The sequence below is a fragment of the Genypterus blacodes genome, unplaced genomic scaffold, assembly GCF_046128005.1.
Source record: "Genypterus blacodes isolate CSIRO-AG114 ecotype Tasmania unplaced genomic scaffold, CSIRO-AGI_Gbla_v1 ptg000129l_1, whole genome shotgun sequence".
Classification (NCBI taxonomy): domain Eukaryota; kingdom Metazoa; phylum Chordata; class Actinopteri; order Ophidiiformes; family Ophidiidae; genus Genypterus; species Genypterus blacodes.
This window is the reverse complement of record NW_027466931.1, coordinates 1,254,296-1,269,696: the sequence shown is the minus strand read 5'-3', so window position 1 is coordinate 1,269,696 and position 15,401 is coordinate 1,254,296. Positions and strand designations below refer to the sequence as shown.

Genomic DNA, 15,401 nt, shown 5'->3' with positions numbered 1-15,401 from the left:
AGGACCTCATTAATGAGACACAATCCTATTGATTATGTCCATGTATGAACTTGATTACAGTAAGAACAAAGTAAAGGCATGAGGCTGAATATGGTGCAGTGTGTCTGATGAATGCCTTCACCTCAACCTTTAACTGTCATTGTTATTGTCTTAAATATTTTTTTGATTACTGATGTGAAGCCAATGAAGACATTTTGTTTTTCATTTCTCAGATCTTCTGGATGTTGTCTGTTCTGCTTTGGATATTCGCTGCCAGCTTTCATCTCCAAAGTCACCTGAGCAGAGGTACATTCATACTTATACCAGACGTACAGCAGCTCTGCAGTACTTTGAGGTGAAGTGATGCAGATTTCATGTTAGTTCATAACAAATCACCTTTAACTGAGTGTATAGATTCTGGACAGTAAAGTCTGGATGCTGAATTAATTGACCAATATTCATCAATATATGTGAGTTTTAGCGCCCCCTGTCTTCCCTCCCTCTTTGTCTGATGGTCTTTATTTCAGGGAGCCTGGAAGTCCCCTTAATCAGCCTGTTATTATTTTTTCAGTTGATAAGGACCATTTATATTTAGATTGAAGAATTTCATCAAAAACATTTTACTCACACACACACACCTCTGCCCTGCCTATTGAGCTAGCTGGTTAGCAGTCATGTTAGCCACAGTATGTTAGGTGCACAAATATACATCTAACCAAGGAAGTGTCAATTTGTGCGTTATGTGAGTGTTTGTCTGCCAATGATATCCTGTAGAGTCGCTGCAGGGGAAGTGAGGACAGGAATCGGCAATCTTTTTACACACTCTCTTTATACATGAAGGTTTCTCTGGAGTTTGTCCTCATCTTCCTAGAGAGTTTTGTATGTGGTATTGGGCTATATACAAATAAAATGTACATGACTCGTTTTCACTCTGAGCTCACTAATGCCCCCTGGTGGGAAACATGTAGAAAAGACCTTTGCTGTAAAACAATGGATCTAATTTAGTTCTTGATTAACACACACATTTCCTCACATTCTTTGCGAGTGTACAGACCACAAACAATGTTGTTAAACAAGAAGAGAAGATTTGGGGTAAGGAGTGACAGAAAACAAAAAGAAAAGTATGAATGCAAGAGGAGTTAGAAGTTACTTGTGTGTTTCCAGCTCAGTCTCAGGTGATTGATGCGCCTCAGACAATTGTAGCAGTGCTTGGTGATGACATCATCCTGCCATGTTGCCTGGAATCTCCTGCTGATGCACCTGCCACGATGGTACATTGGACGAGACCTGATCTGAAGTCAGGGGATGTATACATATGGCGTCGTGGTTTGGAGCTTCCGTATCATCAAATCCCAGCATACAGAGGAAGAACGTCACTGTTCAGGGCGGAACTGAAGCACGGAAATGTTTCACTGAAACTCTCCAATGTGACACTCTCTGATGGAGGAAAATACAGATGCTTTGATTCCATGCATAGACGCTGTTACTTTGAGCTGACTGTTGGTAAGTAGAAAAATGTTCATGATTGGTTTGCATTTATTTATTAATATTTATGAGCTGAGGACACTGATGGACATGTGAGTGTAAGAACATCACTGTCGTTCCTCCTCTCTCCTCTCTCCTCATCTCAGTGTCGTAGTCGTAGACTGACTGTGTCCACATGTGAGGGGGTCATGATGTCTGTGTCCACTTTGACTGAAGCATCATGGACACCAGTGTTCAAGCCTACCAGAGGCTTTGATCCTGTTCATAGATTTTCTTCTGTTGTGTGTTTCATCATTTCAGATCATTTCTCCAAGTCCAACAATGATCATCTCTTTAGCATTACCCTGTCAATCATGTCTGTTGCGTTAGTCGTGTCGTGGTGGCCATATTCTTTTACTTGAAGTTATGCAGAAGTCGTGCAGTAAGTGACCTCATCACATCCATTGGACATATTGTGATGTGATTTCATTATTCGTAGTGACGCACTACGACCCACGTTTCATCTGAAGTCTGATCCGTCCTGGAAATGTTCACTCAGATCCCTCGATGCCTTGTTTAAAACAAAAAAATCTAAATATTTCTGTGGAGGTTTATTGTGGAAGTCATACAACTGCTTTGTAGTTTCCACACACATCCTTGTATAGGATTATACAGACATCTAGCGAACCAGACGGTGATGGAGGAGGTGAGGATGGACTGAACGATGGCAGAGTAGAAGTGCACCATCATTATCTTTGGCAGGCTGAACTTTTGCAGCTGCCACAGGAAGAACATCCTCTGCTGGACGATTGAGTGAGAGAGCTGATGTTGAGCTTCCACTTGAGGTCCTGGGAGATGATGGATCCCAGGAACCGAAAAGACTCCACAGTTGGCAGCACATTCTCAAAACAGCAGCCTCAGATTGCTCCTTAGTCAGGATGGTGATCCCCCTTCACAGCCCTCTATAAAAGGAAGGGGGGAAATAAGGGGGAAAGGGATGGGAATATTTCAAGCATCCCACTCAGTGGGAGCAGTGATGCCACGCTTTGGACTGAAGGATGGATGGCAGGTCAGGAGTAAGTTTGGTGGTTGTGGTGCGAATGACGTCACAGAGATGGCTGTCGGTCCTTTCAGTTTTCAATCTACTTTTGTTCAGAGTTTGCTCACATGTAGGTTCAGCCGAACATCTCATCATTCTTTTTGCGTGGCGCCTCAACAGAGGAAACTTGTGATTTCAAGTTCGGTAGAAGTCGGGTAGGGAGAGAATTGTCCCACTGCATTTCTATAAGTTGTAATTGCAGACTCGCTTCTACTTCTGGATCCATCGGGAAGGCAGTCGGGAACAGCGTGATTTCTTTCTCAAAAATCTTGGTTTTGCTGACTGAATTCTGCCATGAGAGATGTGACCACAGACGCATATTTACCCGTTTTAGCAGAAAGCTTGGCCTTTGAAAAGCACATTTGATTTCGGGCAGCGCGGGGCATTGAAGTTGCGTAGTTGTGTCTCACACAGAATGCTTTCATGTGCGCATTAAGTTGCAGTCCAAGCTGGTCTTTGCCTTGTAGGCTCTTGTTCAGTGTTTTGAGATGATCAGGAAGATCAACTTAAATTGATATTGATATCCAGTAGAGTCGCTGCAGGGGAAGTGAGGACAGGAACCAGCAACCTCTTTACACACCCTCTTTATACATGAACGTTGCTCTGGAGTTTTTCCTCATCTTCCTAGAGAGTTTTGGCTGTGGTCAAGAAAGAATTTTCCTGATGTGGGTCTGTAAAGCCCTGTGAGACTCACTAATGCCCCCTCGTGGGAAACATGTAGGAAAGACTATTACTGTAAAACAATGGATCTAATTTAGTTCTTGATTAACACACACATTTCCTCACATTCTTTGCGAGTGTACAGACCACAAACAATGTTGTTAAACAAGAAGAGAAGATTTGGGGTAAGCAGTGACAGAAAACAAAAAGAAAAGTATGAATGCAAGAGGAGTTAGAAGTTTCTTGTGTGTTTCCAGTTCAGTCTCAGGCGATTGATGCGCCTCAGCCAATAGCAGCAGCGCTTGGTGATGACATCATTCTGCCATGTCGCCTGGAACCTCCTGCTGATGCATCTGGCACGATTGTAGAGTGGAGGAGACCTGATCTGAGGTCAGGGGGTGTATACATATGCCGTAATGGTTTGGAGCTTCCGGATCATCAAATCCCAGCATACAGAGGAAGAACGTCACTGTTCAGGGAGGAACTGAAGCACGGAAATGTTTCACTGAAACTCTCCAATGTGAAACTCTCTGATGGAGGAACATACAGATGCTTGGTTTCCATGCATAGACGCTGTTACTTTGAGCTGACTGTTGGTAAGTAGAAACATGTTTATGATTGGTTTGCATTTGTTTATTAATATTTATGAGCTGAGGACACTGATGGACATGTGAGTGTAAGAACATCACTGTGGTTCCTCCTCTCTCCTCATCCTCAGGCTCAGCTTCGTCCCCTGTGATAAAGATCAGTAAACCCAATGATGCAGTGATGTTAGAGTGTGAATCTGCAGGCTGGTATCCAGAGCCTGAGGTGCTTTGGCTGGACGCTGAGAGAAACATCGTCTCTGCTGGACCTACAGAGACGCTCAGAGGTCCTGATGGTCTCTATACTGTCAGCAGCTCAGTGACTGTGGACAACAAACACGGCAACACATTCACCTGTAAACTACAAGAGAACAAAACCAGCCAGACCAGAGAGGCACAGATACACGTTTCAGGTGAGGACACGTCTTCTAAATGAGCAGATCCTTGTGTTCATGATTGGTTTGCTCAGTGGTTAGTGCTTCTGCTTTGGAACCGGAGGGTCGCCAGTACGAGCCCCTGCCGAGGTGCCCCTGAGCAAGGCACCGAACCTTCAATTGCTCCCCCCTCTGCGAAGGGTGGTAATGTAATGTAAGTCGCTTTGGATAAAAGCGTCTGCCAAATGATCGTTATGTTATGTTATGTTATGATCCATGAGCAGCTATGATGGACATTTGGTCAATCTGTCCTCAGCTTTACATTTGAACTTCTAATGGAACTTGACTATGGAGGACTAAAGGTGCCAAAATTAAATAAATAAATACGCCATTAAATAATTAATTAAAAGTGTCAATAATTAATTAAATGTGTCATTAAATGTGAAAAAATTGATTAAATAAAACAAGTCATACAATTTAAAAAAAAAACATTTAATTATTTCAGTGCACATTTCATAGTTCGGTGTTACAGCGAACCATGAATTAATTTTATCCGTCAACCTCGCCCATCAAAGTCGGTGGTCGGGGCTAATTAAAATAATTAAATGTTTTTTTTAAATTGTATGACTTGTTTTATTTAAACAATTATTTCACATTTAATGACACATTTAAGTTATTATTGACACTTTTCATTAATTATTTAATGGCGTATTTATTTATTTAATTTTGGCACTTTTAGTCCTCCATACTTGAACCTCTCAGGATCTCAGTCTTGTCCTCATTAAGTGACTGGTTGACTCATTTCACCCTCGACAAATACAGTTTAGACCAGGGGTTGCCAAGACGTCGCTCGCGAGCGACCGGTCGCTCCCCAAGCGTTTCCGAGTCCCTCCCGAAAGGTTCAAAGAATACGTACATTTGACAACACATCGTCACTTGGTAAAGCTATTTAAATTTCTATCCCATCAAATTCACAAACATCCCGCCTCCTTTTGTCACAAAACGATTATAATCCAATCAGCTGTCAGTCCAACAAATGACGCTGCTGTCATGTTTGTCATGTTCTTGTGACCTGAAATTCTTTTATCTACCTTTGTTGAACGTAATGTAATGTAATGTAATGTTTGGTTACGTGGCACCGTAACATCCGGCCAGTAAGCGCACGCCGGATTTGACGGTGACAGACCCGCAAACAGCCCCGATAAAAGGCAACAAATTACGAATGTGAATGGCAAGTGTGTGGCTGTCTCAGTTGCTGTGCGAACGCGTCTGTGGAGCGCCACTTCACTAAAGTCCACGGCAACTTTTCATGGGACCTCCCGGCTGCCAGCAGGGCGTCATGTGTCGTTAGCGAACGCACCGGCTCGAAGAATTCCCCGTAGTTCCCATATCATCTCTATTAGCTCTTTTAGGTGAACGATGGGAGCCGGCTACCGCCCGAGAGCCGTTGTAATTTTTTCTGCAACTTCATACAAGACAGAATGGTGTCGGTCTGCAATGCGCGAAAAGATGAGTGACAGCTGGGGGGGAAAAAAGCATTTGGATGCATTTTAACAATTGTGACAACATAAAGGCAGCACGCAGAATTTGCAGAAGTAAGCTGTCATGTCGAGCAGGGTCCACAAAAAACCTTCACAGACATGAGAACTGTGCATCCTGCAACAGTTCAGTTGGAAGAAAAAAGAAGCTCCACCCAGGCTCTCAATAGAGTGTGTTTTCTTCCAAACAGGAAAACTGTATGACATAGTACGTGCTTCACTGCAAGGACATTCCAAAACTATTTTAATTCCTCATAAAAATAGTACCAGACTCTCTGTCATCTCACTAACATCAGAACAGACTGAATGCATGTGAAGTACAGATGATATGGGAACTACATGTTATTCCCTGAAGTACAGGGAATGTGAAGGGAAATTGTGACAGTGATATGTGGACAGAGATAAGATGAGAAATATGAAAGGTATGGTATTAGTTAAATAGTAAAATGAGTAATAACATTGTTTTTATTAATTTTGACACATCATATTAATCATTGAGATTCATGTGATTTATTAGTGTGAGCTTGACACTGAAAATGTATACAGAAAAAAAACAAGCTTATGTTGCTGAATTGAAGTGCATTTTGATACAAAATGTGAGTGTTGAGTGTTGGATATCAACATTTTGTAAATGTTTACACAAAAGACGCTTATTCAGCTGGTTTGGGTGGAGAATCAGCCATGTGGATACATTTTACGAATAATTTAAAACGCGAGTAGCTCGGACACTTTTATTTTGTCAAAGTAGCTCTCCGAGGCAAAAAGGTTGGAGACCCCAGGTTTAGACTGACTGTGTCCACATGTGAGGGGGTCATGATGTCTGTGTCCACTTTGACTGAAGCATCATGGACACCAGTGTTCAAGCCTACAAGAAGCTTTGATCCTGTTCATAGAAGGGAAGCTCACATGTGTAACTGACATTCAATGATTGATTGATTTTTGTCTGTTGTGTGTTTCATCATTTTAGATGATTTCTTCAAGTTCAACAATGATCACATTACCATTATTGTGTCCATCGTGATCATTTTTGTCCTGATCGCCGTATTCCTTTGCTTGGCGTCACGCATAAGATGCAAAGTAAGTGACCTCATCATATCCATTGAACATGTTGTGATGTGATCTCATTATGTGAGTTTATGATTCATTTGTAGTGACGCACTACACTGCATTTTACACAAACACACTAATTTGCAGAATTATTGACAGTCAAAGTTTTCCTGTTAATGCGGTTAATCACTTATTACAAAATAGATTGATTATCCTCAAAACTAGTGGAGAGATTACTAAAGTAAAGTTGAGTGAACATCAAGCCATAAGCAGCAAACACTGAGGTCCATCCCCAGTTTATTTATTATTTGGTTTCTATACATTTAAAGTCATCATGTTGTGTTTGTGGAGGTGTAACAGAGTTCAAACCTTCACTTTAGGATTGTCGGACAGAAGACTAACAGCCCAGACTAGCAGCTTATTTTAAGGTGGAGGATGGAGAGAGTTGTTCTCCTGCCACACACACCAACACACACACACACACTTACTATAGTGATCATTTGTGTGTCTGATAGGTGGCGAACATGCGTCAGTCAGCAGAGAAGAGGCTGGAGGAGATCAAAGAAAAGCTGCAGGAGACCACAAAGATGGCAGGAATGCCGGATGAAAAGAATGAAGAACATTTGAATAAAGAAGAATATGAAAGTGTGGTTTGAAAATTTGTAAATACATCAACCTGTAAATTATGTAAATGTTGTAAACTTTCCACCCAATCACCTACAAGGCAATAAACCATGGAAATTACTGTTTTACCTAAGAAGTTCAATTATTGAATACTGATCAGTCAAACATTTATAAACTGCATTTTGGCTCTAACACAAAGCTTAGCAGATGATGAAATCACAATAACAGCTCCATGAAGTGAAACTTGTGGATTTCTATGTCTTCATTAGATGTAACCATGGTGATGGTTTTGCATTGATGTTTTGGTGTCATTGTTTGTACCGTCATCCTAACTGTTAGGATGACGATACAAACAATGACAATCAGTCAACTGCAAGAAGATTAACTGTTAGGACCTAACAGTTAATCTAACAGTGGATTTCAGTCAGACGGTCAGGCAGATTAATTGTTTACAGTGTAACTAATCACGTGTGTAAACTTTGGAATTAAACTAATTTGGAGTTAACCAGTTCTAGTTTGTGTGCACTGGAGTGTGTTAGTGGAACTCAGCCTTTGCCCTGCTTAGTTACAGCTGGAGGTCAACTGCAAGGAAATTAACTGTACGTAAGGGTAAGGATGGATGGGGGGAAGCCTGCAGAACCGAAACAGGACAAACAAACGAAGAACACTATTCTGCCCACAGGGTACAAATACAATAAATAAGCTGAATCTTAATAAAATTTAATCTTACAAGTTCTAAAGGTAATTCACCACGTTCACGTTGGTTTTCATGGAATAATAGGGAAAAATAATCGTGTCAGATCCAAATAATGAATGTTCATGCTTCATGCACAACACAACAACACAACACAACACAACCACACACACACACTAAGTGCTGAGTCCATGCTGGAGGCTAGTTGAGGCATAGAACCACTAGCCTACTTTTGGACAGGTCACTTCTCTAAAAGTGTCCAGCCACCGTGAAATTCATATTATTCCTATGGAGAGAACACACATGCACACACATGCACGCGCACACACACAGACACAAGTACACACATACACGCGCACACACACATGTACGTGCATACACGCTTACACACTTACACACACACACACACACACACACAAACACACTGATTTGATACAGTTATGTTTAAATTACTTCATGCTACATATTTATTCAGTTTTGGATATCATATACATTAAATAACTAAAATAAGTTTCATGAGTGAAGGAGTCACAACAGACATATTATAAGGTTGTAGTTCATGTTCGGTAACATGGCAAAAACACTGTACACTATAGTACAGTATAGTATAATATAGTATAATATGGTATAGTATAATATAATATAGGTCGGGCTTCGTGTTTGGAGATGACGTAAGCCTTCCGTTACGCGAGTGGAGAGCGCGCGCTCCAGAGGCAGACGGTGTTCCAGAGGGGCGAAGAGATGATGAAGATGAAGATGAAGATGGGGGTGATGATATGATGAGCGCGTGAGGCTGGTGGCTGTGGCGCCGCTGCTTTTGTGGAGATTTAATCTAAAGAAGTTGGATTTTATGGGTTATAATCATTTTTCCTGAGAGGCAGAGGAGGGACACAGCGGGACAGAGATGGGGGACCAGTTCCGACGGACCGGGAGACTCGGGAGCCTCACGACCAAGTCCCGGGTCTCTAAGGAGACTAAGCTACGGCTGCGCGTGATCTTTCTGGATGACAGCGAGCGCACGTTTGAGGTGGAGGTGAGAGCGACAAACTCCAAACTGAGTGTGTTAATACACCATTTCTTTAAATGTATTATGTGTTTGTTCTCTCCAAACAATTTTATTATCATATATCATCTTCATCAAAGTTGTTTTAATTTCTATAATCATGTGCGGCCGCTTGCTTTCAATCACAGACAGTGAATATTAGGAATTAAATGTGTGTGTGAGAGAGAGAGAGAGAGAGAGAGAGAGAGAGAGAGAGAGAGAGAGAGAGAGAGAGAGAGAGAGAGAGAGAGGTAGGTTAGGTAGGTAGGTAGGTAGGTAGGTAGGTAGGTAGGTTAGGTAGGTAGGTAGGTAGGTAGGTAGGTAGATAGATAGATAGTTTCTGTTCAAGAGAGTGTGTTGTGTTTGCAAAGTAGCCCTCATGCTCTTTCTCACAGTTACCCAGCGGCCTCCAGGGGAAAAGAAGTATCTTTGCAAGAGGAGCAAGAGGAACAGATGGGGGGAAGGGAGTGGGGAGAGGCGAGAGAGAGAGAGAGAGAGAGAGAGAGGAGAGAGAGAGACAAAGCCTGATATACATTTGTGTACAAACATGTTTGAATTGTTGTCCAATGGATGGATTGTGAATAGATTGGTGAGAAGATAGGTGCATGGATGAATTGAAGGAGTGCACAACGAGCTGGACGTATGGATGGATGAAAGGAGGGATGGATGGATGGATGGATCATTTACAAGACTAACAGTAACATCAGCGCAGACTTAAAGGTGCATTCTGCTCCATTTGTTCTTCTGGTGCCATTGTTGTGGGGGTGGACGTTTGTCTCCTCTAATCGTTGGTTATAGGCCTGTGCTTCCCTTTATAATCTGTTACAGCTGCTCTGTCCCTCCTCTTCCTCCCTCATGACAAGTTAATGAGGGACGCCCAGGTGCCCAGTGAACCTCAGCAGGGTGATAAACACAAGCTAGCAGGCGTCAAACGTCAGCTAGCGAGGTAAGAAATGAGAGAGGGAGAGGGAGACTGAAGAAAGGGAAGATAGGAGAGTCCAAGGGAGGAAAAGGAAAAGATGCAATGGAATGTGAGCGGCTTGAAAAAGAAAGAACTAAAAACATGATTGAACTCACCCACTCTTTACCTCTCTTTCTCTCTCGATCAGCAAAAGGTCTTAGGTTGTGACTTCTACAACAAAGTGTGTGGTCATCTCAAACTGCTGGAGAAAGAGTACTTTGGACTGGAGTTTAGACACTACAGTGGTAACTATGTAAGAACACACACACACACATTACATTACATTACGATCATTTGGCTGACGCTTTTATCCAAAGCGACTTACATTACATTTACCACCCTTCGCAGAGGGGGGGGCAATTGAGGGTTCGGTGCCTTGCTCAGGGGCACCTCGGCAGGGGCTCGAACCAGCAACCCTCCGGTTCCCAAGCGGAAGCTCTACCCACTGAGCCACTGCCTCCCCACACACACACACACACACACACACACACACACACACACACACACACACACACACACACACACACACACACACACACACACACACACACACACACACACACACACACACACACACACACACACACACACACACACACACACACACACTGACATTCTGCCCCCCATGATTACCGCTGGATCGCCATGATTAATCGATTATAATTGACTCTCCCCAATTAAAGGAAAAAGCATGTAATCGATTGATCAGCAATATGTCCTAACATCCCAGCCCGAAGCTATGTATAGGAGCATAAACACATGTGACATTTTGTTTATCATAATGGTTAATTTAAGTGTATTTATATCAAATTGGCCAGATTGATTATTCATATATTATCATTGTAGATTTATTTTCAAATGTGTTATTATTTGGGATTATTTTGGGACTTCCCGTCTGTCTCACAATAAGAATCAGACTGTGATAGACAAAATCAGAGTACAAACATATAAAAATACTGACTACTCGATTAACAGTACAAAATAATCAGTAGATTAATCGATTATCAAAATAATGTATAGACAGTTGTAGGTTATTTTCATGTGTTTTGTGAAATGTGTCTATTTCAGGTGTGGTTAGAACTACTGAAGCCACTGGCCAAACAGATTAAATGTAAGTCAGTCTCTCTCTCTCTCTCTCTCTCTCTCTCTCTCTCTCTCTCTCCCTCTCCCTCTCCCTCTCCCTCATCTCAATGCATCTCAATCTCTCCATTGTTCTGATTTTGTAAATTCTCTCTCTCATCCTCCCTTTTTGTTTCAGACTCAAACAACCTCTTCTTCAGGTTTATAGTCAAGTTTTTCCCACCGGACCCTGGGCAGCTAAAGAGAGGACTCACCAGGTAACCATGTGTGTTCCCATTTTAGCCACTATGAACCAAAACTAACCAACCAAATTTAATCCTATCAACCAAACTTTGGGGTCATGTCATGTCATTGTGTGTCTGTGTGTCTGTGTGTGTGTAGGTATCTTTTTGCTTTACAGATAAAGCAGGATCTCTCTAATGGCAGTCTGACATGTCACGACAACAGCGCCGCCCTGTTGGTCTCGCACATACTGCAGTGTGCGTAGTCTGAAGACACAATCTGATTAAATTTTGACCTGTGACATTTCACAGTGATTGTTGATATTTTACTAGAAATGCGTCAAATCTGTTTGTGTGTGTATGTTGCAGCGGAGTTAGGGGATTATGATGAGGAGCTGGACTGTCACCATTTGGAGATGAAGCAGTACGTCCCAAACCAGGAATACCTGGACCACAAGATCATCAAGTTCCACAAGAAGCACAGGTGCACGCATGCACGCACGCACAAACACACACACACACACACACAAAAGATGGTCTATTCCAGTTCTTACATCAACATTTCCTAATTTCATCCAATTCATTTTCCAGAGTGTAACTTTACTAAACCTGTACTCATTGGCAGTATGGTGTACTGTACCATCTATTGTATTTGATGTACTTGTGTTGTACTTCGCCTCATGTGTACCTCTCCTCCCCGTAGAGGTGTGAGGCCAGCAGACTCGGACATTCAGCTGCTGGAAGTGGCTAGGAAGTTGGACATGTACGGCATCAGGCCTCATCCTGCCCACGACGGAGAGGGAATGAGGATTAACCTGGCTGTCACACACTCTGGAGTTCTGGTCTTTCAGGTACACACACACACACACACACACACACACACACACACACACACACACACACACACACACACACACACACACACACACTAGGGGTCATGACCCCATGCTGATCTAGGACACTCGCAATATCATCTTTTTCTTCCGTTCTCCAGGGAAACACCAAAATCAACACATTCAGCTGGGCCAAAATTCGCAAGCTGAGCTTCAAGCGCAAACACTTTCTCATTAAGCTTCACGACAAAGTTGGGGTGAGAACCTGGCCCCATGCTGAGCTGTGTTGTGTGGCTACTGTATGGTTCTGTTTGTGTGTTCAAACATGTTCTTGTGATGTCACCCAGCCGTCGTGCAAGGACACACTGGAGTTCTGCATGGCAAGTCGCGATGTGTGCAAGTCGTTCTGGAAGCTGTGTGTGGAGTATCATGCCTTTTTCAGACTGTCAGAGGAACCCAAGGCCCTAAACAAAACCCTGTTGTCCTGCAAGGGCTCCAGCTTCAGATTCAGGTAGCACAAACACCCACCTGCCCACACACACACACACACACGCGCTGCTAACATATAAGGGTTTAAGTAATCATCCACGGTCTAGTCTTCTGAAAGCAGGAACTGATGATGCCATTGGGCGGTTGTTTGCTTGATATACTGTATTTTAGCATTAGTTTAGTTCTTTTTGGTTTACAAGTGTCATGTGAAGATGAGCACAATGATCATAACATTGTTTCCTTTTCCTGTGTGGCAGTGGGCGGACTCAGAAGCAGCTGCTAGAGAGCATGGGTTCGGGAGAGAAGAAGCCATTACACTTTGAGAGGTGAGGACAACCTTGTGAACCATTGTGACCCATCTCCTTTTGTCCTTGGCTACTTTACATCTTTGTTTTTAAGTGATCCATAAGTGGCCCTTATCCAATATGCCTGCTTGGACCTGACTAGACTGGGGGAAAAAAAGTATGAACTATGGTTGTGTTTCTGAGGTGGAGGTAAATTTGTTGTTGTCTTTGAACTTGTTCTAGACTCTCAATGTTTTGCTGTTCTCAGTTTCTTGTAGGTGACCAAAGTGTTTCAGTTCTTTGTGTAAAGTTTTCCCCTAAAATACGTTTATATAAGGAGATAAAACGTTGACCTGTCTGTTTTCTCACAGGACCTACTGTCAGTCGGACTATGACCCCCGACAGTGTCAATCGTCTCCAGATCTCCTCACAGATGTTTCCAAACAAGTAATTACAACTAAAAGAACAAAAATACTTCCCGTAACCCAATAATGGAAGCCCAGAGAGGACGGGCAATATACATTTTTATTTACTTGTGCTGACCAACAGATTTTATTGGAGAAAAAAACATTAGACTAAAATGTAAATTTTGCAGATGTAGAAAAGTCTGTTTTACCTCTTCAGGTGTATGAGCAATCACAACCGTGCGCTCATTCTGGTCAGGACATGGTGGTCCGCAGCCAAGAGGAGCTGGAGCCTCATCGCCAGGGGAGAAACGACATGGAAATCGAAGGGGCCAGGGCCAGACGCACCCACTCGTCTGTCAGGATCAAGCAGACATCACGCCCACTCTCTCACATCACCCTCCTCTCTCCGCCTCTTCACCAGTCCAGCCCCTCGCCTAAAATAAGGTCTGCTTCCACGTCAGTGATCGATGACGTGAGGGTGGGGAGGAGCGGGGCACAACGCCAAGCTCAAAGACTAGCCGGCGTCTACGCCAACCGGTCGCGGCGTCGGCCCAACCCCCAGCCTCACCCAGACGCAGCGCAGCAATTGGTCCTTCTTTATCCTAACAGTCCCACCTATCAGTACCACCCCGTCCTTCCTACATTCCCGCTGGCTGGATCTTCACCGTTTAATCGGCACACTTACCTGTCAGACTACGTTACCGTTTCCTCGCTGGAGCGTTTCCCGCAATCGAGAAGGCAAGATTACATGCAAATGGAGAACATTCCGCGGCCATCTTTCTACCCGCTGAGCAACGACTCATCTTCACTCTCATCGTTAAGGAGGAGTCTCCGGCCCTCGGGCTCAGGTGGGCTGGGATTGGCCAGGGTTTACCAAACAGGAAGCAATGGAGCAAGGTTATTGGACATTGGACACACCGAGGCAGGGCATTACAGTGACGACTGTAACTTCCTGCCTGGGCTGCCTCGTCGTGTGGCCAGCCAGCCTGATGTCAAGTTTCACATCTCCCAGAGTACGAACCCCACCTGTAACCTCGCCTCTGAGTTCCGTCCACTTGGTTACTACCCACACTTGACACGGCCCTCCAGACCCACCTACCTCCCCCTAAACTCCTCCCCTCTGCCTGACCGGCCCACATCGGTATGCATGATAGGAGGCGCCACGCGAAGCTACAGCGATTCTGACCCAGAGGTTTTCTACCCATATTATTGCCCGCCACCCCCGCTGAGTAGAATGATGCGGTCAGCTGGACTTGCCAGGATGAGGTTCTCGTCTGGTAGCCTCCAACTGGATGAGGAGGAAGAGGAAGAGGAGGAGGAGGAGGAGGATGTGAAAGGTAAAGAGAAGAAAGACAAGTTAAGAGGTGATGAAGGGAAAGGCGGGCAGAAGATTACACAGATTACACTGTAGACGGAAAACCATGTGAACGATCATGTTCACGGTCACAGTAACAACTGACAGGATGAGGTCAACAAAAAGTGTTAAAAAAAGCACAAAACTAAAATTGTGATGTGACGGTTTCGTGTGTACAACCACAATTAGTAAGTTTGTAGAAAAAACACATTAGCTTCTACAAACTAATGCTATGATCCTGAGTTGTAGCCACATCAAGTGACAAAAATCCGCAAAATGATACATGCAAAAAGAGATCAGTGATATGTGTTGGATGTGTAAGACCTGAAAATTGTGTAAAATCACCAGTGTCGCTTGAAGTCTCCTATTCGAGATTATGAAACAGAGATAAGATGCTTGTTAGCTACGTGACGAAGTTGAAACGCCTGTAGTTGTTATAGCTCACTTGTACTATTAAAGAGCTGTGCTGTGAAATTTGTCAGAACTGTTCAGGTATACAAGACTTTGAGTCTTTCTGAGCCATTTAATTGTTCCCATTATATATTCTGTAGACAAACACAACTTCTGGGTGTAAATAAGTCAAACATATTCGTCAAAAACATATATATAAAGGAAAGTTACAGTTATTTTAATATCTCACCTGTTTGTTATATGGTCACTCACACTT

The 15,401-nt window shown here is 43.3% G+C and overlaps 2 protein-coding genes across 23 annotated transcripts in view; both read left to right on the top strand.

The window, feature by feature from the left end:
* The window catches only part of LOC143010661 (hemicentin-1-like), a 68,865-nt gene extending 61,368 nt beyond the window's left edge, over nt 1-7,497 (top strand). For 14 of the 22 annotated variants that reach the window (XM_076163106.1, XM_076163108.1, XM_076163109.1 and 11 more), the window contains 5 exons: nt 1,144-1,482; nt 3,460-3,798; nt 3,921-4,199; nt 6,666-6,775; nt 7,261-7,497. In XM_076163106.1, the coding sequence (XP_076019221.1) occupies nt 1,144-1,482; nt 3,460-3,798; nt 3,921-4,199; nt 6,666-6,775; nt 7,261-7,401 (1,208 nt within the window). In that variant the 3' untranslated portion in view covers nt 7,402-7,497. Of the gene's footprint in view, nt 1-1,143; nt 1,483-1,764; nt 1,886-3,459; nt 3,799-3,920; nt 4,200-6,665; nt 6,776-7,260 lie in introns of those variants that run through there. The other 8 variants (XM_076163126.1, XM_076163118.1, XM_076163116.1 and 5 more) reach the window with 5 other exon arrangements.
* Nucleotides 7,498-7,952: 455 nt separating this feature from the next.
* On the top strand, nt 7,953-15,173 carry LOC143010674 (FERM domain-containing protein 7). Its single transcript, XM_076163154.1, has 12 exons — nt 7,953-9,096; nt 10,215-10,319; nt 11,135-11,177; nt 11,325-11,403; nt 11,528-11,625; nt 11,737-11,851; nt 12,071-12,218; nt 12,362-12,457; nt 12,548-12,711; nt 12,947-13,015; nt 13,345-13,420; nt 13,598-15,173. Exons 1-12 carry the CDS (start codon nt 8,968-8,970, stop codon nt 14,789-14,791), a joined length of 2,316 nt encoding a protein of 771 aa, XP_076019269.1. The 5' UTR covers nt 7,953-8,967; the 3' UTR covers nt 14,792-15,173.
* The last annotated feature ends 228 nt before the right edge of the window (nt 15,174-15,401 follow it).